The sequence below is a fragment of the Schistocerca nitens genome, chromosome 2 (genome assembly GCF_023898315.1).
Source record: "Schistocerca nitens isolate TAMUIC-IGC-003100 chromosome 2, iqSchNite1.1, whole genome shotgun sequence".
In the NCBI taxonomy this organism is placed as follows: Eukaryota; Metazoa; Arthropoda; class Insecta; order Orthoptera; family Acrididae; genus Schistocerca; species Schistocerca nitens.
Window position 1 is genome coordinate 525,662,863 of NC_064615.1, and position 26,038 is coordinate 525,688,900.

At 42.8% G+C, this 26,038-nt stretch overlaps 1 protein-coding gene and 1 non-coding gene across 2 annotated transcripts in view; both read right to left on the bottom strand.

Moving 5' to 3' along the window:
• The window catches only part of LOC126234478 (juvenile hormone esterase-like), an 86,008-nt gene that overhangs the window by 23,284 nt on the left and 36,686 nt on the right, over window positions 1-26,038 (bottom strand). The window contains exons 4-8 of the mRNA XM_049943170.1: window positions 20,229-20,414; window positions 7,517-7,713; window positions 7,172-7,334; window positions 5,059-5,231; window positions 1,721-1,874 (exon numbers count right to left, since the gene is read on the bottom strand). Coding sequence (XP_049799127.1) covers window positions 1,721-1,874; window positions 5,059-5,231; window positions 7,172-7,334; window positions 7,517-7,713; window positions 20,229-20,414 — 873 coding nt within the window. The remainder of the gene's footprint in view (window positions 1-1,720; window positions 1,875-5,058; window positions 5,232-7,171; window positions 7,335-7,516; window positions 7,714-20,228; window positions 20,415-26,038) is intronic.
• Trnas-cga (transfer RNA serine (anticodon CGA)) lies at window positions 2,359-2,433 on the bottom strand. The gene has a single exon. It is a non-coding gene; the product is annotated as a tRNA-Ser (tRNA).

Here is a 26,038-nt window from a genome sequence, read left to right on the forward strand (position 1 = left end):
TATCGCCCACAAAATCAAAAACTAAACTATCAAAGCACACAGAGGAAACTATATAATTCGCTACTGGTTAGGAACTCGTAAAATGTCACAAAAGCAGTTACTTCCCAGTTGCTGCTTGTGTCTCGGTTGGCTACTCATCCTTGATACTGGCATTGGGACGGTGCTGATGTACATGATGGTCCCACAGACGTCCCATGTGAGGATCTTACTGGCCACGGAAGCACCTTAACATCATGCAGACGGTTTATAGACACATGCCATGTGTGACCGGATATTGTCCTATGGTAAAAGGGCAGCATGAGAGATAACACATGGGGACGCAGGATTGCAGCGACATACCATAGTGCCGCCAGATTCACTCACAACCAGTCGTTACCTGAAGTCACACCCGATGGCTCTCCATACCATGATGCAAGAAGTAACACCGCTACGGCTCTCCATAACTGGAATATTAGCAGGACCTCCCCCGCATACACTCCGACGATGGTCATTCAGAGATGTGCAGACCTGTGATTAATCACTGAACCCAAAACGACGTCATTCATCAGTACTCCATGTTTCCCGATCATGGCACACTCGTGAAGCAGTCTTTACTGTATTGGTGTTGAAGGCAGGTTGAACATGGGGCAGTAACTCGTGACTCTAGCTGCTGCTAATCTCTGTCCAATTTATCCAGATGACACGGTTTGCTATGGTGAGTCTATTACTTGTCCTCCGGCGGCAAGTACACGTATGAAAGTATTACTACGCACTTTGTACACAATACTGCGATCCTGACCTGTAGTGGTCAGACGTGGTGGACCGAAATCTTGATGACCTATATGCCTGTCCTTACGTACCCATGTAGTCCAACATCGGGATGCTGTCACGCCAGAACGCCGTACATATCCGAATACTGCTCGATTCGAGCAGCAGGCAATGCGGGACCAACAATCAACATCTTTCAAACTCTTTCTGCTGCTCATACGGCTGTCCCACACAACACTCGACACCTCCGAATCCTTCACATTGATCTCTCATGTAACGCTGTTCGCACCATTTCTATACGCTACTAGTCGTGGTAACTACACTAAAAACAAACTATATTGCACACTGCTACCCGTTCTACCTGACAGAGGGAATTGTAACCCTACTCATTTAGTAATTTTTGAGAACAAGTCTGTTGGACAAAGAGAGGTCTGGCTAAACGCGCTCTAAAATAGATTAAAGACGCTCTCGACTGCAATGAAATATTTAATTACGTTGATTACGGACTTCGGTCAGTATGTGACCATCTTCAGACCATTTTTATCATAATGGTAGCCGGTGGCGGTGAACGGAGCAGGTGTTATAACTGCATGAACGTAGCGACGTTCATGAAATCATAACACCTGCTTCGTTCACTGTCAACGCCTACCATTGTGATATAAGTGGTATGAAGATGGTTACATTCTGACCGAAACCGGTGATCACTGTAAATAAATGCTTCATTAGAGTCGAGACTATTTTTAATCCATTTCTAAAAATTAATTATTTACCAACCCACCGATGGCATACACGTGTACGAAGTTGTACTGACATCCGACCGTGTCTTTAAGTTTCTTCACCTGTCCTTGATCAGGCAGTGTATATTACGAACCTAAAACAACCTCTACGTTACAAGAGGTAGTGGACTGTTACGTACTTCTTTCGTTGTTACAGTAGATTAACAAGTAAGAAGAAAGAAACGATCGCCACTTACCAGAAAACTGTTCTCCACCATATTGTTTCTTGAAAACGTTAAGTTTCGAGACGACGTCGAAGTGGTACAAGTAGACGGGCTGAGCTGCAGACATGGAAGAGAGAATTCTGGCAGCTGTCACCGAGGGATATGTGATCAGCAGATCTGCACGGAGCTGTTGACAAAAATGTGGCCACGACGTTCTTCTCAGTATTTTCTGACACAGTGTTTCTCACACTGAATGAAACTGAATTATAGTAAGAGTAGTGTGTTACATTCGAATCTATGGATATGGTTTAAGGAACATTTAACACAATATTTATATCTATATGATTACTCTGCAATTCATACTTAAGTGCTTGGCATAGGCCAGATCAACTTTTAGATTAATTCTAGATCGTTGTAATTTCGAATAGCATGTGGAAAAAATGAACACCCGAATATAACCGAGCAAGCATAGATTTCCCTTACTTTATAACGATGGCCATTCCTCCCTGTGCAAATGGGAGTCAAAAAAATATTGTGGTATTCGGAAGAGGAAATTGGTGATTTAGATTTTGTGAAGATCTCTCACCGCAATTAATAACGTCTCTAGAATGAAATTTTCACTCTATAGCGGAGTGTGCGCTGATATGAAACTTCCTGGCAGATTAAAACTGTGCCCCGGACCGAGACTCGAACTCGGGACCTTTGCCTTTCGCGGGCAAGTGCTCTACCGACTGAGCTACCCAAGCACGACTGACGGCACGTCCTCACAGCTGTAATTCTGCAAGTACCATGTCTCCTACCATCCAAACTTCACAGAAGCTCTCCTGCGAGTCTTGCAGAACTAGCACTCCTGGAAGAGAGGAGCACTTGCCCGCGAAAGGAAAAGGTCCCGAGTTCGACTCTCGGTCCGGTACACAGTTTTAATCTGCCAGGAAGTTTTAATAACGTCTTTGTTTCAATGGTTGCGGCCCAAATTCGCGTATCATTTGCGTCGCACTCTATCTTCTATTTCACAATAATACAGAACGAGTTACCGTTCTTTGAACTTTTTCAATGTCTTCTGTCAATCCCACCGCATAAGGACGCCATACCGCAGCAGTAATAGAGAAATGGACAAGCGTGATGCAGGATATCTCCTTACTAGATTTGATGCATCTCTTAGATGTTCGGCCATCAGTTTATACTTCGGCATTCAAGTCAGTTAGCTTTGCTGCAGCCAAAGAACAATTAATGGGGTGTCTAGTTAATGGGTGAAGAAATAAATTGTTAGAGTCCATGAATATCTCTATCTTATAAATCTTAAACTATATTCTGCTGAAGTTATAAGGAGTTATTTGCCGAGAGTAATGAGCAACAGATGCGCTAAAATGAGACGCTTGGGTTATGTATGGAGAAAGGAAACCCGACACTACAGTTCAAGCAAACATGGAAATAGACATTACCCTTAAAGATAGAAATCACTGTTTAGTGAAAACATAACAAAAAACGGATATAGTTTTAAGGTTGTGCTCAAATTAGGTAGTTTTAGAACTTTTTAATGTAAGCATTTAAGACTTTGCTATAAAAAGACATTACATACACGCTGTCAACAGTACTGCCTGCTCAACAATTCATCTGCAAGCTGAAAATACTTGTCAAGCGAAAACGGTTAAAATTTGTCTTATTAATTTCTTTTTAATTCCCAGCATCAATGTCACTAAGAAAGTGGTCTAATGCCCTCGTTGGTGCATAATTTTGTGCTATAGTCGGATTAAGCTGTAAGTAGTGAAAACGGCCCATAGTGTTCTTGTAAGAGTTACTTTTAGAGTCGTTGCATTTGTGATTTCATTTGATAGACTTATTAACGGTGAGTGAACCACATGTTTTACCAAAATATTAGCTAATTTAAACAGCTGCCCGCAGGAACCCTGAGCATTGAACTCCATATGGTTACTGCTTATCTACGAGGAACACCTTCACCATAACTACACATTTATCCACGAGTATTATTCTATTTGCTTTAAATGAACGGCATCCTAAATAAACTACCCACTTACAGAGACGAAAAGCAGCTTATATTAGGAATCCGAAATATGTGACTTTCTGTCCACATTCTTATACATGCAGGATCGTTGAAAATTCCTTTTTCCATATTACCTCCCTTCCAGCTGCTGCTGTTACTGTGGAACCTAAATTCTCTCTTGTGCATGACTGTGTGAATTGTGTCTTTGTGATTTTTACATTTTCTTACGTACACTTATTGTCTACAAGCTTTATCGATATACGATGGCAGACAGTTTAAAAAGGGTGCAACAGATGTGAGTGCAGATATTTTTGTATGTGGTACTTTTATAGGTACACACATCAGTGTGGTAGTCGTTTTCTCTGCGACGTAAAGTCTTCCCTCAAGCAAGCCACAAACTTTACGACCTAATGTTTTCTGCAGGGCCGTAATGCGTCCACACTTCAGCATCTAACCAGCTGCCCCAGGGGAAACTAAGCATTAATGTCTCGCTCTTACGATATGTGCTTGGAGGCACTACCAAACCTAAAAACAAACAACTTGTAATTGCTTTAATTATTAGTCTGCGAATGATGGAAAAGCTGATGTGTTGTTGTTTAGCGGACTGTCTTCAGTCAGCTGTAGAAATATGCGCTCTTATAAAACCCGTTACGTTCTATGTACTGTAAGACTACTAGGGTACCAGCTATAAAATTGATGCTTTTAGCGTAAGTGGTAATGATGTAATTTATATAAAACACTGTGTAGCATCATATTATTGTAAGAGTGACACTTAAATTTATATAGTCATTCTGGAAGAAATAAGCATTATCTAGCACAACTGTTTGTGGAGTAATTTTGCTGGACATAATTAAAAGAAAGCCGTTTTTCGTTGCGACGTAATCTTCTCACGAAATTCCAATCACCAACTTTCTCCTCGGAATATGAAAATATTTTGTTGACACCTACTTAGGGAGGAACAATCACCATGATAAAATAAGGCACATCAGAGCTCGTACGGAAAGATATAGGTGTTCATTCTTTCCGCGTGCTATACGAGATTGGAATAATAGAGAATTGTGAAGGCTGCCAGGCACTTAAATGTGATTTGCAGAGTATCCATCAAGATGTAGATGTAGATAATAAGTACAGCTATACAGTTGTCACCAGAAAGAGAAAGTATATATTAAACTGATTTATTGTCAAGAGCTCTTTAAAATCTTTTTTTCTGACAGTTTTGAAATTGTCTCTGTGAAATTTTAATTTATGAATTTTTCTATGGTTTTTTGGTAGTCGTCGAGGAGTTTCCAAATACTTCGTTTTTTTGCGTATTCCGTACCATAATGATTTTTTTTTTTACATATGGTGATGCATGAAGAAACCAACTTACGTCAGCGTACAAATAGATTGTAGATTCCTCTATCGGCTGGTTATCAAAATAAAACCGCTTGATATCTCGAGCAACAGTGACACGCTCCTCCTTCTTGATGGGTATGCTGGTAGGTAGGGCTTTCTGAAAACTCAGGTTGAGTTCTCGCCATGCTGCTTTGTCTCTGGAGAGTACTGTGAAAAAGAAACGTTGCTACACCATTCAGGAGCTCGAACGAAGCACAGTGTTACAAGTGGTGGAGCCATGATTTCGTTTTTGAACTACGATGTACTTGTAGTAACCGGCTAACTTAAGGCCCCTTTCAATATCTGAATTTCCCATGAAATCTTTTAAAACAAGGGAGTCCAAACTACAGCACAGTTGTGCTTCTGGCCTTTGGTAATAGTTTATGAACTAGGTTGTGAGCTTTATTCGGATTTAAGGGTATGGTAGTGCTTTTATTCCTCATAGTTTCAGGTTTAGTATTGAAGGCTGACAGCCAGAGTGGTATGAGCGGACAGTTAACATGCAGTTGCCACCAAACAGATCGTCGTGATGGACATACCTTGCTGGAGCTATTAACGAAAATTTTATTCGTTTTATGTTTCAGTGGAAACACACATACAGCCGTGTGGCTAGGGCTTCCCGTCGAGTAGACCGTTTGCCTGGTGTAAGTCTTCCGAGTGGACGCCACTTCCGCGACTTGCGTTTCAATGAGGATGAAATGATGAAGATAAACATAACACAACACTCAGTACCTGAGCGTAGAAAATCTCCGACCCAGCCGTGAACCGAACCCGGGCCGTTAGGCATGACATTCCGGCTCACTGACCACTCAGCTACCAGGGGTGGACACAGTGGTAACGGAATAATAAGATTCTAAAAATATTCTAAATGGAAAATACAGCCAGTGTAAAAATTCACACTTTTCGTTTTCATTAGTGAAAATAAAATGCTGTTATCGCTGCTAAAGGGAAGTTTTAACTCTGTGTGATGACTGCAAAATAATATTAATTGTTTCTCGTGCACTATAAACTGATTAATGACACTCGTTGTGATCCAGCAATGAATGCAAACTGTCCCAGTCAGAATGAAATATTTAACCAACATAGGAATTCCATCTATCGCTTGAGCCTTGTCCTGCAATTACACAGGGTCAGCCACGTTAATTGGATTTGGCATGTTAATGTTGAAGGGGTGGCCGGATGCCCTTACTGCAGCCACCCCATACCCCCCAGGACGGTATTAGTGTACCCCAACTGTCTGCATCGAGCGTAATCCATGGAATAGTGCGAAAGTGTTCAGATGTCTGCGAGCCGTTTAACTGAGGCGGAACATGGGGACCAGCCCGGTATTCACCTAGTGGGATGTGGAAAACCGGCTAAAAACGACATCCAGGCTGGCCAGCACATCGGCCCTCGTCGGGCGGGCGGATTCGATCCGGGGCCGGCGCGCCTATTCGAGTACAGGATGCAGCGCGTTAGCACTCTCGGCTACCCTGGCTGGTTTAGCCAACATAGGAATATCAACAAAAAAAAACGCAATATGGTGCCAAGGATTCCTGTAGAGATGTTTCAAAGAATTCAAGAGTGTTTTTCCATGCGTCATTCCGTAGCCACTGTACGGAGGCGGGACGTTGTAGTGCATTCACATTACGCTGTGTTCCTCAAAGATTGATGAGGGCACATATAGTTTATTCAACAGCGTTTTGGAATCAGTAGGAATTTAAAAAAATATGTAGGCTTTATTTTTGTATTACTCATTAACCAATTGAAAGACACACAGTACATTACATGTCACAGCAGTTAAATTCTTCATCTGAAAGACAACGGTGTCAACATAGATGAATTTTCGACAACTGTCTTCACAACAGCGACATTCAGACCAGGCACTCTAACGTATATCCACACTAAACTGTCATTTAACTCTCCCTGGCAAATCTGATTGATAATATTGTACATTTACTAAAATTTATATGCAGTATTTTCATCGTGTTATTTACAAGGCAAAGCATTTTAACCTGTGAGTAGAAGCATTAATTCCTGTCTCTTATTAATGATACGAATTTCAGAGAGTAGAACTCTTTTGTGTAAACTTAGTGTTTAATAATTACTGTCTTGAAGGGAGTACAAACCTTGCATAAAAACGAGTCCTTCACGAGAGGTGATACCTAGGAGCAATGGCACAGGCTTAAATTTTCCACTCCTTAGTACTTCGAAAGGATCTTGGGTCAGCACACTGTCTGGTACCCCAGGAGGCTCAATCGATGCTCCGAAAGGCGCGAATTCCGTCCTATCCTTTTCTCAAATAAAAGAAAATAGTTGTTATCAGCACTTGTAAGACTCCTGTAATTTCTTTCTATATGTTTTCTTTGTTTATCTCTCTCTCTCTCTCTCTTTCCTCTCTCTCTCTCTCTCTCTCTCTCTGTGTGTGTGTGTGTGTTTGTGTGCGTGTGCCTTGAGTGTGTGTGAGTCGTCACCTCCTTCGTAGCTGCCTCGGACGCATGTTCGACGAGTTTTCTTGCCGGCTGCTCCCTCATGAAGGCGACCAGTTCCTCCGTGGTGTTCCCGGTGAAACCCAGGAACCTGGCCAGTCGGAATGCTCTCTCTCTGCAGTTAGTGTTCATAACACCTTCCGTTAGGGCCCCGCTCTGGCAAATGATGCGATGGAACAAACCTGCGGAAGAAGGCACTTGCTAATACATACTGTAAGTAGGCAGTTTAGGTTTTTATGTTGGTAACGCCACGTAGCGCTCTGTATGAAAATCACTGACTGTGCTGTGTGCAGTCTGTGGCTGGTTAGCATTGTTGCAATATTCACTACTGTAGTGTTGGGCAGTTGGATGTGAACAGCGAATAGCGTTGCGCAGTTGGAGGTAAGCCGCCAGCAGTGGTGGATGTGGGGAGTAAGATGGCGGGGTTTTGAGAGTGGATGATCTGTGCGTGTGTCCATCAGAGACTGTAAATTTGTAAGACTGTATGCCATGAATTATGGTAAATACAGTTTGTTCTCTATCAATATCTTTGATTTGCTGACTATGCCTATCAGAAGTTAGTACCTTCAGTAGTTAGAATCTTTTATTTAGGTGGCAGTATTGGCGCTCATTGTATTGGAGTAGTTCGAGTAACGAAGATTTTTTTGAGGTAAGTGATTCATGAAAGGTGTAGGTTATAGTCAGTCAGGGCCATTCTTTTGTAGGGATTTTTGGAAGATTGCGTTGCGCTAAAAATATTGTGTGTCAGTTTAGTGTTGATCAGAATAAGTAAAGAGAGAAATGTCTGCGTATGTTCAGTTCTGCTCAGCTGTTTGAAAATCAAATAATGTAAGAGGTTTATCAGCACAGTAATTCATACATTTTTATAAGGGAGGTTTCGATACATTCAGAAATAGGAAGCTGTCTGAGCAAAAAATTGTCTTGAAAAACACACATACACACACATATACACGCGCACACACACATACACACACACACACACACACGCACACACACACACACACAAACACACACACACATGGTCGTTATATTCATAATATTCTAAAAATATATCTGTTGTCTGTGTATCTGTGACTTGCAGTACAGTTAATATTTAGGTACAGATTGTCACGTGCAACTAATAACCATTTTTAGATGCTACATTACTTATACTGAAAGAAAATATTAGGCATAAAATGAAAGTATTGGCTTTTGGATACGTTTGTGCGTTGTTAGCGTTATATCGTTAACTGCAGTTATTTATATATTTTCTTCTGGCAACACTGAAAAGTTAATTATCTTTTATCATTGTTTACTAGATGACTGTAAACGTTACCGAAAATATTTCTACTTATTGACTGTGAGGACACGGCACTTTATTTGCGCGTTGTTAATTGGTTTGTTTGTGTGTGTGTGTGTGTGTGTGTGTGTGTGTGTGTGTGTGTGTGTGCGTGTATGTGAGTGTGTTATGGGTATACATAATTTGTTTCTACTTTCTTTTTGTGGATTCTACACATATATACGTGTGCAAGGAGACAAACATACACGCTGACTCACTCGCAGAGTCGGAATTTCCCCTGCTGAGAACACAAAACGAGATGGTGGAGCAGCTGAATACTTCGTGAACAGGGGCACAATGAGCTTTAACCACAAGACAAACGTATTTTGTTTTATGTCTTACCTATACCAATAACCGATAGAGCCAACTCCTTTATCTCTGTGTGTGTGTGTATGTGTGTGTATGTATTTCAACACAAGTTTTTGCTCAAGGTATGTGTGTAGATATTGTCTTACATTTACATCGTATAAAGAACATCCAGTAAAACTCTATGGTGAGACTTAGAGCTAAAATTCTCTTTCCAAACAATGATTTTAAAACACAGAACATGATTTTTAGATGCAAAAATGTATTGTTCATTTGTGTGACCGTATTTTTCGTTACTGCTTTACAGTAATTGAGAGTATTTTGATTTCGTCGTCGTAACCAGAAGAAAATGTGCTTTTTTTCACCAGACGTGTTTCGTTTTATTAAAATAAAACATTGTCAGATGGATGTACTGAGAGCTATTACAACTACTATTTGCTATGTGGTTCGAAAAACAATTTGTTACTAAAGACGTTGTTTTTTGCTTACGGTATTTCATTTATCCATAAGGATGCAAATAAACAGTAGTAACACTAGATTATGCTGTGCTTAACGTAAAAAAATACGTAGTTCAGCAAATCAGTGTGCGGTAGGGCAGAACACTGCGGGACGAAGAAATAATTCAAAGCTCACAAGCAGACGGCGTTTTACGACGTGAGCGAAAAACCAGTCATTAAAAACCGCAAGTAAACAATCAATTGTAGCGAACTGTTTTTAGATCTATAAAGCAAGTCAAATTTTAAAAACCTTTCAATAAAGATCACTGCTACGTTTTTATTTCAATGAAACTAAACGAGTTGGGCGAGGAAGACCGGCATTTTCTTGCAGTTGAAAAGACAGAATGAAAATGCACTTAGTAAGAAAATGTGTTATATGTACGACAATATTTGTCGCAAGGATGGAATATCAGTAGCCGGCCGGAGTGGCCGAGCGGTTCTAGGCGCTACAGTCTGGAGCCGCGCGACCGCTACGGTCGCAGGTTCGAATCCTGCCTCGGGCATGGATGTGTGTGATGTCTTTAGGTTAGTTAGGTTTAAGTAGTTCTAAGTTCTAGGGGACTGATGACCACTGCAGTTAAGTCCCATAGTGTTCAGAGCCATTTTCAATATCAGTGGGTGTGGGTGGTGCTGAGTTGAGAGAAATACACCAAAATTTAGCCGTCACTAAAAACATTTATTATAATCCAACCATTAGCACAGTCCAAGAACGTCTGAACACTTTACTTGCTCCCTTAAGTGAATTTAGATTCAGAAATCACGAAGCTTCTTCAGCACAATTAAGCCACTGGAGCAAGTCAAACGCAAACAATCATAACTTCAGCCATGTTTTAGCAACTAGCATATACCCAGTTTCACTTATTTAGACTGCAACTCAAATAGTATATACATATAGCTCCAGTAACAGGTCTTCTACGTGTTTCTCTTTCTCTTCCAATCTTCGTTAGTTATACGTTCGTCACAAATTCCACATTAATTGAAATGCTCCAAAAACTTAAATAATTGACACTACAGCAGAAAAATTTAGAGCGAAGAACATTTCTTTCACATTTAGTTAAAGCAGCAACTCTCGGACTTTGTCATCCAGCAAACACACTTCGTCCTTCCCCTGAATGACAACAAGTCATAAGAATTCTGGTAACGGGCGCGACTAATTCAGCCAAGAAAGCAACAGACTGTCGTCCATAACAACAGGTAAATATCCATGAATACCACGTGTCCGTACTGACGCCTTGGCTGAAGTTCAATAGTGCGAGATAAGCAGTCCATCAGATACAGCTAGCCTTGGGTTTACTCAGTTTCCTATGCATATGGAAATGCAGAAATTCTACACGTTCTGCAATTCCTATTCCACATCTCGTTACAACACACGATCTCTTCTTTACTCAGGTGAATTGTCCTCTGAAACTGACTAAAGCCGTTGTGAAGATTCCACCACAGCAGTTCTACAGTGTACCCCGCTGTACACATGCTCTTGAAGCGGAAGCAGCGCTGTATCCTGTGTGACGTACAAAGGCGAGCGAGGGTGCCGGGACTTACCCCGGTTCATTACTAGTAGCACCATGTTACCTTAACGCGTCTGCGCGTAGCACACACTTATTGCACCAGAATTAAGTATAAAATCAAATGTCAAAATTTTATATTGAAACTTTGTCAACATATACTTTCATATAATAACGTTTTAAATATCAAGTCTTTCAGTAATTAAATCAGTAGTTACCAACAAAATACAGTTCTAAGAGAAAATTAAGTGGCGCTAAACAATAAAGCCAGAAAGCTTGGTCATAATGTGGCTATGGAGAACATAAATAAGTGGTGCACGTTTCAATAGAATAAAAATTACAGTTAGAATCCTCTTTCTTAACAAAAATTGAAGGCACTAAGTATTAGATTAGAAACATAAAAATTTCTGTGATGCTTCAGGTCAACCTAAAAATAATAACCAAGAGACCACTTTAAGCTACCTCTTATAGTGTTTGAGCAATTTAATAGAAAATTAAATTTGTAACTAAAATATTCCAATTTCTAGTGGATTAAGTACCTGTAATTGTAATGATAGAAAAGTTTGATTACAGCGTAAGATAAAACCTAGTAAATAATAGAGCTATAATAGATTTTAGAATATAGCATTAATAACAAACAATACAATATCTATTAAAGATATACAGGGTGGTCCATTGATAGTGACCGGGCCAAAGATCTCACGAAATAAGCATCAAACGAAAAAACTACGAAGAATGAAACTCGTCTAGCTTGAAAGGCGCTATGGCTGGCCCGCTAGATGGCACTGCCATAGGTCAAACAGATATCAAGTGCGTTTTTTCAAACAGGAACCCCCATTTTTATTAAGTATTCGTGTAGTACGTAACGAAATATGAATGTTTTAGTTGGACGACTTTTTTCGCATTATGATAGATGGCGCTGTAATAGTCACAAACGTATAAGCACTTGGTATCAGGTAACATTCCGCCAGTGCGGACGGTATTCGCTTCGTGATACATTACCCGTGTTAAAATGGACCGTTTACCAATTGCGGAAAAGGTCGATATCGTGTTGATTTATGGCTATTGTGACCAAAATGCCCAACGGCCGTGTGCTATGTATGCTGCTCGGTATCCTGGACGACATCATCCAAACGTCCGGATCGTTCTCCGGATGGTTACGTCATTTAAGGAAACAGGAAGTGTTCAGCCACATGTAAAACGTCAACCACGACCTGCAACAAATGATGATGTCCAAGTAGGTGTTTTAGCTGCTGTCGCGACTAATCCGCACATCAGAAATGGGAATATCAAAAACGTCGGTGTTGAGAATGCTACGTCAACATCGATTGCACCAGGAATTGCATGGCGACGACTTTGAACGTCGTGTACACTTCTGCCACTGGGTACAAGAGAAATTACGGGAGGATGACAGATATTTTGCACACTTTCTATTTCGCGACGAAGCGTCATTCACGAACAGCGGTAAATTAAACCGGCATAATATGCAATATTGGGCAACGAAAAATCCACGATAGCGGCGACAAGTGGAACATCAGCGACCTTGGCGGGTTACTGTATGGTGCGGCATTTTGGGAGGAAGAATAATTGGCCCCCATTTTATCGATGGCAATCTAAATGTTGTAATGTATGCTGATTTCCTACGTAATATTCTACCGATGTTACTAGAAGATGTTTCACTGCATGACAGAATGGCGATGTACTTCCAACATGATGCGTGTCCGGCACATAGCTCGCGTGCGGTTGAAGCGGTAATGAATAGCATGTTTCATGACAGGTGGATTGGTCGTTAAAGCACCATACCATGGCCCGCACGTTCATTTGATCTGAAGTTCCCGGATTTCATTGTGTGGGGAAAGTTAAAGGATATTTGGTATCGTGATCCACCGACAACGCCTGACAACAAGCGTCAACGCATTGTCAATGCATGTGCGAACGTTACGGAAGGCGAACTACTCGCTGTTGAGAGGAATGTCGTTACACGTATTACCAAATGCATTGAGGTTGACGGACATCATATTGAGTATTTATTGCATTAATGTGATATTTACAGGCTATCACGTTGTGACAGTATGCCTTCTCAGAAATGATAAGTTGACAAAGGTACATGTATCACATTGGAACAACCGAAATAAAATGTTCAACGTGACTACGTTATGTATTTTAATTTAAAAAACCTACCTGTTACCAACCGTTCGTCTAAAATTGTGAGCCATATGTTTGTGACTATTACAGTGCCATCTATCACAAAGCCAAAGAACTGGTCCAACCAAAACATTCTTTTTTCTTTACGTACTACACGAATATGTTATAAAAATTGGGGTTCCTATTTTTAAAAAGACGCAGTTGATATCCGTTTGACCTATGGCAGCGCCATCTAGCGGGTCAACCATAGCGCCATCTGGTTTTCCCCTTCAAGCTAGACAAGTTTCGTTCTTTGTAGTTTTTTCGTTTGACACTTATTTCGTGAGATATTTGGTCCGGTCACGATCAATGGACAACCCTGTAGTTCAGAGGTAACGATCTACTTTAGTTTCCACTTTAAAAATTCTAAAAGGCAAAATTTTTATTCAATCGTGCTGAAACGTTTTCCGTAAACAGACTGCAGGTGAAAACAAAGAAGATACTAAATTAATTCATATCCTCCACCAGGGGTGGAGAGCTCTTCTGAACAGCACGTTGCAAGGCATCCCAGATACGCTCAATAACGTTCATTTCTGGAGCCCCTCTGTAGGAATTCTGGGGAGTCGCATTGTTCTGCTGGAATTGCCCAAGTCCGTCGCACACTGGACATAAATGGATGCAGGTCATCACACAACATGCTTACGTAAGTGTCACCTGTCCGAGCCGTATCTAGACCCATCAGGAGTCGCATATCACTGCAGCAGCACACGCTCGACACCATTGCAGAGCCTCCACCAGCTCGAACAGTCCCCTTCTGACATGCAGGGTCCATGGATTCACGAAGTAGTCTCCATACCAGTGCATGTCCATCCGACCAAGCAACATTTTTTCCAGTCATCACCGGTCCAACGTCGGTGTCGACGGGCCCAGGCGAGGCGTAAAGCTTTGTGTCGTGCAGTCATCGAGACTGCACGAGTGGACCTTTGGCTCCGAAAGCCCATAACGACGATGTTTCGTTGAATGGTTCCCGCGCTGACACTTGTTGATGGCCCAGCATTGAAATCTGGAGCAATTTTCGGAAGGGTTGCATTTCTGTCACGTTGAACGATTCTCTTCCGTCGTCGTTGGTCCCTTTCTTGTAGGATCTTTTCCCGACCGCAGTGATGTTGGAGATTTGATGTTTTACCGGCTGGATTCCTGATACTCACGATGCACTCGTAGAATGGTCATACGGGAAAATCCCCATGTCACCGCTACCTTGGAGGTGATGTGTCCCATTGAACGTGCGCCGGCTACAGCACAACATTAAAGCTCACTTAAAGCTTGATAAACTGCCATTGTAGCAGCAATAACCGATCTAACAACTGCGCCAGACATAGCGTTGCCGACGGCAGCGCCGTATTCTGCTTGTTTACATATCTCTGTTTTTGAATACGCATGCCTAAACTAGTTCAAAAATGGTTAAAATGGCTCTGAGCACTATGGGACTTAACATCTTGGTCATCAGTCCCCTAGAACTTAGAACTACTTAAACCTAACTAACCTAAGGACATCACACACATCCATGCCCGAGGCAGGATTCGAACCTGCGACCGTAGCGGCCACGCGATTCCAGACTGAAGCGCCTAGAACCGTAAGGCCACACCGGCCGGCCTAAACCAGTTTCTTTGGCGCTTCAGTGTAAGTGATGCAGAGCTGCCACCTGTGACAGCCACAATGGCCTTAACATCGCAGGATATGGGGCAGAACTGAGCTAGGGTAATAGATGTCAGTACGTCGCTCCATGTTGCTACAGCCCTATTCTTTATTCAACAGTCGTAGTCGCCTGCTACCGGTGGCGTGCGAGTCTACTGAGCGATGAGACATGTAGAAAACGTGCTAGGCCGGAGACAGTCACGGCAACCACTGAGATGGAATAACAGATGTCCAGATTTCTGGTTATGCGCAGCATAGGTAATCTTTTTTCTTACCCAGTGAACAGTCATAAAGTCATGAGGAGGACGACTTGTCTGAAGACATGATACAAGAAGAAACAGGAGTCGACAGGAAAGAAACAGGGAATCCAATATTATAATCAGAATTGACAACATAAGATATCGATCGGAATTTTTTAAGTAATTGGTAGAAGTGAAAACCAAACGGCTATTATAATTTGTCTGGGGAACGTATGAGACTGACGGCAGATCGTCACACTTCCGGGAAAACATCATCCACACAATTCCGAAGGTAGCAAAAGACGACAAGTGCGACAATTATTGCACAGTCAGCTTGACAGCTCATGTGTCCAGTTACTGACAAAAATAACATACAGAAGAATGGAAAAGAAAATAGGGGATCTGTTAGGTTACGATCAGTTTGGCTTTACGAAAGGTAAAGCCCCTAAAGAGGTAATTCGAACTTTCCAGTTCATAATGGAAGTAAGTTTGAATAAAGGTCATAGGATTTATCGACCTGGAAAAAGCGTTCGACAGTGTAAAAGGGTGGAAGATGTTCGAAATTCCGACAAGAATAGGGGTACGCTGTAGGGAAAGATGGATAACACAACATGTACAAGAGCCAAGAGGGAACAGGAAGAGGGACAGAACAACTAAAAAAGGAAGCGTATTAGAAAGAATTAAGCCAGGAATGTAGTCTCTCGTCCCTCTATTCTATCCATAAATCGAAGAAGCAATGTTGGGAATAAAAGGAAGTTTCAAGAGTGCAATTAAAATTGAAGGTGAAGGGGTATCAATTATAACATTCGCTGATGACATTGCTATCCTCATTGAAAGTGACGAAGAATTACAGAAGCTATTGAATGGAACGAACAGTCTAATGAGTACAGAATGTGGGTGAAAAGTAAATCGAGGAAAGGCCAATGTAATGAAATGTGCCAGAACTGAAACAGCGAGAAACGTAACATTAAGATTGGTGATCACGATGTAGATGAAGTTAAGGAATTCTGATACCTAGGTACCAAAATAGGCCAAGACTAACGGCGCAAGGACATAAAAAGCAGTTTAACAGTGGCAAAAATGGCATTCTTGCCCAAGAGAAGTAAACTAGTGTCAAACATAGACCTTAATGTGAGGAAGATGGTTCAAATAGCTCTGAGTACTATGGGACTGAACATTTGAAGTCATCAGTCCCCTAGAACTACTTGAACCTAACTCACCTAAAGACATCACACACATCCGTGCCCGAGGCAGGATTCGAACCTGCTACCGTAGCGGTCGCGCGGTTACAGACTGAAGCGCCAAGAACCGCTCGGCCACAGCTACCGGAGTGAGGAAGAAATTTCTGAGAATATACGTTTAGAGCACAGCATTATATGGCTGTGAAACATGGACTGTAGAAAACTGGAAAAGAAGAGAATCAAAGCATTTGGTGCTGAAGAATGTTGAAAACTAGTTGGACTGATAAGGTAAGAAATGAGGAGGCGACGAAACAAATATATGGAAAACACTAACAAGAACGGACAGGATCATAGGACTTGTGTTGAGACACCACGGTATAATTTCCGTGGTTTTTCAGGGAATTGTCGCGGGCAGAAACTGAAGAGGAAGAGAGAGAGATTGGAGTACATGGAGCAAATAACTCTGAGGTGAAACGGATGGCACTGGAAAGGTATTTATTTTGGGTCGCATCAAACCAGTGAGAAGATTGATGACTCAAAGAAAAGAAAAAGTGTCTGTAGTGGAAGACAGTACTCCAGCGTGCAGTGGTAATTTTTTCTTGTCTGCTCTTGCATTATTGTTGAGCCAGATGGTGGATGGAAACTTGGTTCTCCTCTGCACCTCTATAAACGGATACGTCCATCTTTATGTTGTGAGTAGTACTCGAACTCGTTGAAAAAGACAACGCAGTGGCATTCTTGTGTCAGCACTGACTTCGAGTCCGCCACCGACAGCGCGCCTCTCAGCTGCGATGTCAAATGATGCCACTGAACTGGCCGCTCTGAGGACAGTCAGTAGGGGTACAGAAGTCGTCACACTGCCCATATGATTACTTGTCTAGCTGCCAACAAGCACTTTTCAATGTACGGAACGTTTCTGTACGATCCGGTATGACCGAACAAGCAATACGTTTAGCCTCTCTGGTGGTAGTCGCACGGGAACGTAGAGATGCCTCATGGCGTCTCGTATAGCTAACCTGGATCTGTTCGTTAGTCGCATGGGTCTTGGTATTGGGACTGTAGCCAGAAGTAATAGTGCGGAGAGATAAATTACAGACTCTACAGACGACGATCCTGCCTCTGTCGAATCCTGACACATGTTGGAAGACGTTACTTCTTCTTACATGAGGCGTGACATGATCTTGTCACCAGAGAAATCTACTGCGTAATATCCCCCTTACATGCAGAATATAGAGGACGTAATTCTAACTCCACTCCGCCGTTGTACTTAATTCGTAAATGTCTGCCCAGCCAAGCACCTCCAAGGCTCAATGGCAGTATCACACTTGTTCCATGCCACCGTCATGGTGCTGCAAATGACATACAGTGTAATTGCTGCCAAAAATCTCAAGTCGCAGAGTGTGATACAAAAAGAAAAGGAGTGGCTGCGAAACCTTCAGATGATGTAAATTTGATAAATGTCTGCAATACACTCGAAAGATAACTTTGGTTCCTCCATAAACTGAATAGGTTCTGACCATATACTTTTACATTCTTCAATATTTCATTTTCACAATTTTTCTCTCATGTCGTTTCTGATGAAAATGGCACTAGTTGGGGTAGCGGTAAGCCGGCCGAAGTGGCCGTGCTGTTCTAGGCGCTACAGTCTGGAACCGAGCGACCGCTACGGTCGCAGGTTCGAATCCTGCCTCGGGCATGGATGTGTGTGATGTCCTTAGGTTAGTTAGGTTTAATTAGTTTTAAGTTATAGGTGACTGATGACCTGAGAAGTTAAGTCGCATAGTGCTCAGAGCCATTTTTGGGGTAGCGGTAAATTAGTTTTCATGCCCGGCAATGTATTTTTTCCCTGTGGCGATGAATGCAAACTGTAATGGCAGGAGAAACGTAAAATTTCAGTTATGATTCCACATATCTGCTCCTCAGAAACTGAGAGTTCAATGTAAGGCTGTCATAATGTTTGAGTCAGCATTACGTATCCTAAAGATCACTTATCGAAGTGTGAGTTCACCTGTCTGCACGTCGAAGATAACAACTCATCATGTCGCTTGACTGGTAAGTTATCAGACGTTGTAATGAACGTCATTTGACGGATAATCTCATTCGACAGCTTGGCTGTTCGCCACATGACAGAGGTCGAGCAGACAATGAACCACCCTGTCAATGACGGATCTTGAATACCACTTGTCCAGAGAAACATCCACCGTGAGAATCAACTGCCTTGAGTAGCAACGTTTTCATGTGATGAGTCGCAGCATTGTGTCACGGGCTGTATAAGCGACATACGGTCGTTTTGCATCAGATCACTTCTCAACCCATCTCCGGACTTCGAAAACAGATCTGCAGCCATACAATCCATTATCAGCTCCTCGCTTGTGGGATGCCAAAGACATCGCCTCAGCCGGCCGTTGTGGCCGAGCGGTTCTAGGCACTTCAGTCTCGAACCGCGCTGCTGCTACGGTCGCAGGTTAGAATCCTGCCTCGGGCATGGATGTGTTTGATGTCCTTAGGTTGGTTAGGTTTAAGTAGTTCTAAGTCTAGGGGACTGATGACCTCAGAAGTTAAGTCCCATAGTGCTCAGAGCCATTTGAACCATTTTGAAGTAGTGTGGTTAGGTTAAAAAAATGGCTCTGAGCACTATGGGACTTAACTTCTGAGGTCATCAGTCCCCTAGAACTTAGAACTACTTAAACCTAGCTAACTTAAGGACACCACACACATCCATGCCCGAGGCAGGATTGGAACCTGCGACCGTAGCGGTCGAGCGGTTCCAGACTGAAGCGCCTAGAACCGCTCGGCCACACTGGCCGGCCTACCACTGAAGTGAGGTGTGCTTTGGTAAACGGCTATGACATGGTTCGAGTACGGTCAAACTCATAAAATCATATGAGGTGATGCAAAAATTTTGCCAAAAGGGCACCGGTCTGGTTAGCGACAGAGGTTTTCTTCAGAAAACGGACTTGAGGGGGGAGGGTTGGGGGAGGAATTTGAGAAGAGGAACGCAATGCCGCCCCTGGTATATCACCTCCCATCGCCGAAGGTCTCTATGTCGTGTCATGAACTTACTTAATCGTCGACAGGGTGAAGATTCCCTTCAATTGTTCCTTCGTGTCAAGCGCGCCGTACGCCATCTTGGACCAAAATGCGAGCACAGCCCAAAAGCTGTGGTGAGAGGTTGCGCTTTCTCTGGATTTCTCTCCCATGCTTTTAGTGTCTTTTGAATCCACACCACGGCTGACACCACCATCAGGGCGGAAAAGGACGCGCTCGCACTAAGAAATATCTCTCTACAACTCAGCAGCCCGTGAATGTATATTTCGAATGTTTAATAAGATACCTAAAATATTCCCTCTTACTATCCTAGATATTTTGCAGTCTTTATAGTTACGCTGCAACCCGCACTGCACATCTTCTTCCTTCTGCCGTTAAAATAAGTAGTGAAAATTAGTTTAACGTATTTATAGGCCGGGTAGTGTAGCTAAGTTTGAAAATGAAGAGAGTGGTCAAACAGTCGCTTCACTTTAACAGATTTAGAGCAATCATCAGAAAAGTCTTATATAACAACTGCACCACGCCGCTTATACTGAGTGATGTAGCACTGTTCGCACGAGAGATGTTCTGCATACACTCTTCAAAGCGAATAGCAGGTGGTACACAGACACATCTGAATGGCTCAAAAAAGCTAACACAAGACCGATGACTCCGCTGCAGACAGTACCTGTGGTACACATCTTCCTACGATTCATGTATTTAAAGCTCGTCAGTTTCACTGTTTTTCTATAGTATCATGATTGTTCTCCAATAGAAAAACTTCACCCACACTCCGAACGAGTCTTACCTTTGGCTGCAGAAGACACGGAGAGTATATGACAGGCTACGGCACCCGCGCTCTCACCAAATATGGTGACGTTGCCCGGGTCACCGCCAAATCTGGCGATGTTGCTCTTCACCCACTTCAAAGCCATCACCATATCTTTGAGACCTGCGTTTCCGGGCACCAACTCGTCCTCCGTAGACAGAAACCCTGCGTTAGAGAAAAGTACGTGATTGCAATAGCTGTTCTGAGGTGAAGGAAATCAAGTCCAGCAACGTGCAAAACCGTCCAACATTCGGACTCTCCACTAATTATTTTTAATTTAATTGAGATGTTGATTCTCAGATGATAATAAAATTATATTAATGATATATAGGTTATGTCTGTTCATGAACAACTGAATGACGTAATTAACGTTATGACACGTGCGTTATTTGAATACTGTTCAGCGGCCTGAAAAGTCTCATGTATACGCTGCATATTTGATACTTTATTGCTCAATACATATGTTTTATTACTTCCACTACGTGTTGGCGTTAGTTAAAATGTGGGATAAGTGTTCAGTTGGTGAGATATCCTTCTGCAAACACCTCTAAAATTCTTCTCAGCAGAGCACGCACTCCGTACATGAGTCTTTCCATCATGTTATTTTGTTTATTCTGTACAGAGTTTTCGCATTTAGAATACTTTGATGTGACATCTATTACCAAAATAATCAATATTTGGAGAACTGGTAACACGGGAGACCTGACGGAATAAATAATAAATCCGGTATGGTTTCCCTGCCATCAAGAAGATAGCTCTTATGTCCACAAATCATTTAGAAAATCAGATCTTTGAAAAAATAGACACACAAGGAAAATATTAATTCGCATACTGAAGTTTCACCCATTGCGGATGTGGGAGACCACGACTGTGATGAGTGAATGTTTCCAGAAATTATTGCAACCAGTCGCTTTCTGCAATTTCTGATTACCACGACCGTTTTCGAACCTCATAGCGGCTCATCATATGATACACATTTAGTGCGTTTTTGGAAAATTGTGGGGGTTGTATAGCTGTGGCTGAATGTAAGAACGGAACATGTAAACACTGAATGTGGAAAGAATGTTTTACATTATGAGGTCGACTTCAGTGGCTACATGTTTCGTATTTATATCTTAGCACAGCTATAGGAACCTCACAATACTTGAGACATGCAACGTGAAAAAATATGTACTATCTGGTGGTTAATCGCCAGGCGATTCGGAACCGATCAAGGTATTAAAGATTGGAAAATTACAAAAAGCGACTGGTTGTAGTAATTTCTGGAAACCTTTGAACACAAGAAAGACTAGATAGATGTCATACAGACATAAATAACACAAACATAAACATAAAATTATCAATAGAAAATGTAAAGAAGTAATAATTTTTTTTCCTACCATCAACAAAGGAAATATACTCTGATATACGGTCGGGGGATCACCCTAGAGTAGATATGGACTGCAAATTGGGAAATTCATTGAGATAAGCAGCTTGACAACGACAAGATTATTGTTATGCAGGGTCTGTGAACGAGTATCTCGAAAATAGTGAAGCTGGTCGAATCTTGACGTACTGCTGTCGTGAGCGTCTGCGGAAAGAGGTAGAAGGACAGTGAAACAGTCACTAGACGCCAAACGGTTGGGCCTCCACGAGTCTTTATAGCACTTGGGATTCGGAAGCTTGTCTGTTCTGTTAAGTAGGATAGACGGTGATCTATGCCATCTCTGCCGAAAGAGCACAATGCTGGTGCACGCATAAGTGTTTCAGAGAACACCGTTCATCGTACATTGTTGAACGTAGAGCTCCACGGCAGACCACCCCTATATGTTTACATGTTGACCCAAAGACATCGCCAGTTACGATTATAATGGGCATGAGATCACCGGGATTCGACAGTCGATCAATTTTAACGTGTCTGGTGTTGAGGAGAATCACATTTCTCCTACACTAAGTAGATAGTCTTCCCCACAAACGCCGTCATCGAGGTGAACCGCGGCTCGAAATTTGCACCGCACCACCGACGCAGGCTGGTGGGATCAGTGTCATGCGACGGGAACGTCCTCCTGCGCTTGCATTGGACCTGTAGTAGAAACCGAAGATACGGTGACAGCTGTGAACAACCTGTATTCTTTCATGCTTGATAAACTTTGAGGTTCGCCGATGGCATTATAATTCTGTCAGAGACAGCAAAGGACTTGCAAAAGCAGTTGAACAGAATGGACAGTGTCTTGAAAGGAGGGTATAACATGAACATCAACAAAAGCAAAAAAAGGATAATGGAATGTAGTCGAATTAAGTTGCGTGATGCTGAGGGAATTAAATTAGGAAATGAGACACTTAAAGTAGTAAAGGAATTTTGCTATTTTGAGAGCAAAATATTTGATGATGGTCGAAGTAGAGAGGATATAAAATGTAGACTGGCAATGGCAAGGAAAGCGTTTTTGAAGAAGAGAAATTTGTTAACATCGAGTATAGATTTAAGTGTCAGGAAGTCGTTTCTGAAAGTATTTGTATGGAGTTTAGCCCTGTATGGAAGTGAAACATGGACGATAAATAGTTTAGACAAGAAGAGAACAGATGCTTACGAAATGTGGTGCTACAGAAGAATGCTGAAGATTAGATGGGTAGATCACATAACTAATGAGGAGGTATGGAATAGAACTGGGGAGAAGAGGAGTTTGTGGCACAACTTGACCAGAAGAAGGGATCGGTTGGTAGGACATGTTCTGAGGCATCAAGGGATCACCAATTTAGTAGTGGAGGGCATCGTGGAGGGTAAAAATCATAGAGGGAGACCAAGAGATGAATACACTAAGCAGATTCAGGAGGATCTAGACTGCAGTAGGTACTGGGAGATGAAGATACTTGCACAGGCTAAAATAGCACGGAGAGCTGTATCAAATCAGTCTCAGGACTGAAGACCACAACAACAACATCTTCAGTGGTAGTAAAGTCATCTTTCATCAGTATAGACGTTCTTGTCGTTCAACGAAAACAGTGATAGAGTGGTTTAAAATATCAGCCACCAGATTCGTCTCATATAAACCCTATGGCACCCATATTGGTCCCTATCGTGTGCTATCGCCATGTACTTGTATCGGGAGCCCGTTATTTACGCGAATTACAGGACACGTGTGCGCCAGCTTAGCTGATTGGTAACTTGTTTGTGTATCAAGCAAAGCGCCCGATTTCGGTTTCCGGTCGGGTTGGGGATTTTGTCCGCTCGTGGACTGGGTGTTGGTGTTGCCCTCATAATCCTTTCATCATCACATCGACACGCAATTCGTCCGGTGTGGTGACATGTGAAATAAGACTGGCAACGCGGTGGCCGAACTTCCCACGATGGGGTGTCCCGGCCAACAAAGACTGAATCTTTCGCTTCACGTCTAATTTTCATCACAACCACAATTACGCTCCTCTGGTACAAGTGTTAAATAGAGTAAGCAAAATCATATTTAACAATTTAAATAGTAAGAAGGAGTAGAAACTGAGGCGCAGCGGCTCGAGTCGATCCACCACACACTGCGTATCTCTGGTAGAGTATCGCGCAGTGTAGCTACGTGGCCCTCCGCGACTGGAAGGGGAGTGAAGCCATGTGGAAGCTGGCCTGTGGGCAACTAGGCGAGCGCACGGAACCTGAGTAGACCGCTTACCAGGATACGTGCGCTACTGGGCGTTTTGCGCGACCTGGCAGCACTACGCAGTGCTGACTGTCCTATTGGTCTTGGCTCATTTTGGTTCCACGTTGGCCGATGGGCTGAACTGATTTTGCAGGCCTTCCATTTTTCCATTAAAGCCGTATTTGCCGAACATGAAGCTGATGTTCTGGAAGTGAAGGTATTTTCCGAACTCTGGATCCAAGAGTTGTAATTGCCTCCTGCAGCATATGTTTTGCCAGCGTGGCTGAGGGCTGGCTTGAGATTGTACACTACTGGCCACTAAAATTGCTACACCAAGAAGAAATGCAGATGATAAACTGCTATTCATTGGACAAATATATGATACTAGATCAAACAAGTCATTACATTTTCACGCAATTTGGGTGCATAGATCCTGAGAAATCAGTACCCAGAACAACCACCTCTGGCCGTAATAACGGCCTTGATACGAATGGGCATTGAGTCAAACAGAGCTTGGATGGCGTGTCCAGGTACAGCTGCCCATGCAACTTCAACACGATACCACAGTTCATTAAGATTGTCGTATTGTGACGAGCCAGTTGCTCGGCCACCATTTTCCAGACGTATTCAATTGGTGAGAGATCTGCAGAATGTGATGGCCAGGGCAGCAATCGAACATTTTCTGTATCCAGAAAGGCGTGTAAAGGACCAGCACATCGTGCTGAAACGTAGGGTTTCGCAGGGATCGAATGAAGGGTAGAGCCACGGGTCGTAACACATCTGAAAAGTAATGTCCACTGCTCAAAGTGCTGTCAATGCGAACAAGAGGTGACCGAGACGTGTAACAAGTGGCACCCCATACCATCACGCCGGGGGATACGCCAGAATGGCGATGACGAATGCACGCTTCCAACGTGCGTTCACCGCGATGTCGCCAAACACGGATGCCACCATCATGATGCTGTAAACAGAACCTAGATTCATCCGAAAAAATGTATTGCCATTCGTGCACCCAGGTTCGTCGTTGAGTACACCATCGCAGGTGCTCCTGTCTGAATGCAGCGTCAAGGGTAACCGCACCCATGGTCTCCGAGCTGACAGTCAATGCTGCTGCACATGTCGTCGAACGGTTCGTGCAGTTGGTTGTTGCCTTGCAAACGTCCCCATCTGTTGACTCAGGGATCGATACGTGGCTGCACGATCCGTTACAGCCATGCGGATAGGATGCCCGTCATCTCGACTGCTAGTGACAGGAGGTCGTAGGGATCCAGCACGGCGTTCCACATTACCCCCTGAACCCACCGATTCCATATTCTGCTAACAGTCATTGGATCTCGACCAACGTGAGCATCAATGTCGCGATACGATAAAGTGCAATCGCGATAGGCTACAATCTGACCTTTATCAAAGTCGGAAACTTGATGGTACATATTTCTCCTCCTTACACGAGGCATCACAATAACGTTTCACCATGCAACGGCGGTCAACTGCTGTTTGTGTATGAGAAATCGGTTGGAAACTTTCCTCATGTCAGCTCGTTGTGGGTGTCGCCACCGGCGGAAACCTTGTGTGAATGCTCTGAAAAGCTAATCATTTGCATATCACAGCATCTTATTCCTGTCTGTTAAATTGCGCGTCTGTAGCATGTCATCTTCGTGGTGTAGCAATATTAATGGGCAGTGGTGTATTTTAACAGACTGTCTTCAGCTACTCTGTCTCCGGCTATGCGCATTGTGAAATGGTTAGGCATCATGTGAGCGATTTGTTCCCAATTCACGTCCCGCGCTCGGGTTCCCGGTTCGATTTCCGGCGGGGTCAGGGATTTTCTCTGCCTCGTGATGTCTGGGTGTGTTGTGATGTCCTTAGGTTAGTTAGGTTTAAGTAGTTCTAAGTTCTCTGGGACTGATGACCAAAGATGTTCAGTCCCATAGTGCTCAGAGCCCAATTAATGTATTTTATTAGCATTGCAATTGATGGACATTTTGATGTGTTTTTGTATTACCGATGTGGACTACTAAGTTTAAGCGATGGTTACATCACCGGATGGTTGTTTTGCTGGATGTACGTGATCTGTTATCCACTTTTGGGCTCACCGTTGGAAGTGCGGTAAACTCTGCGATACTGAAGCTTAATTTCTCTTGTTTTATGTTTTGGGATTTTACGTGTACAATGCTGGACAGCATTACA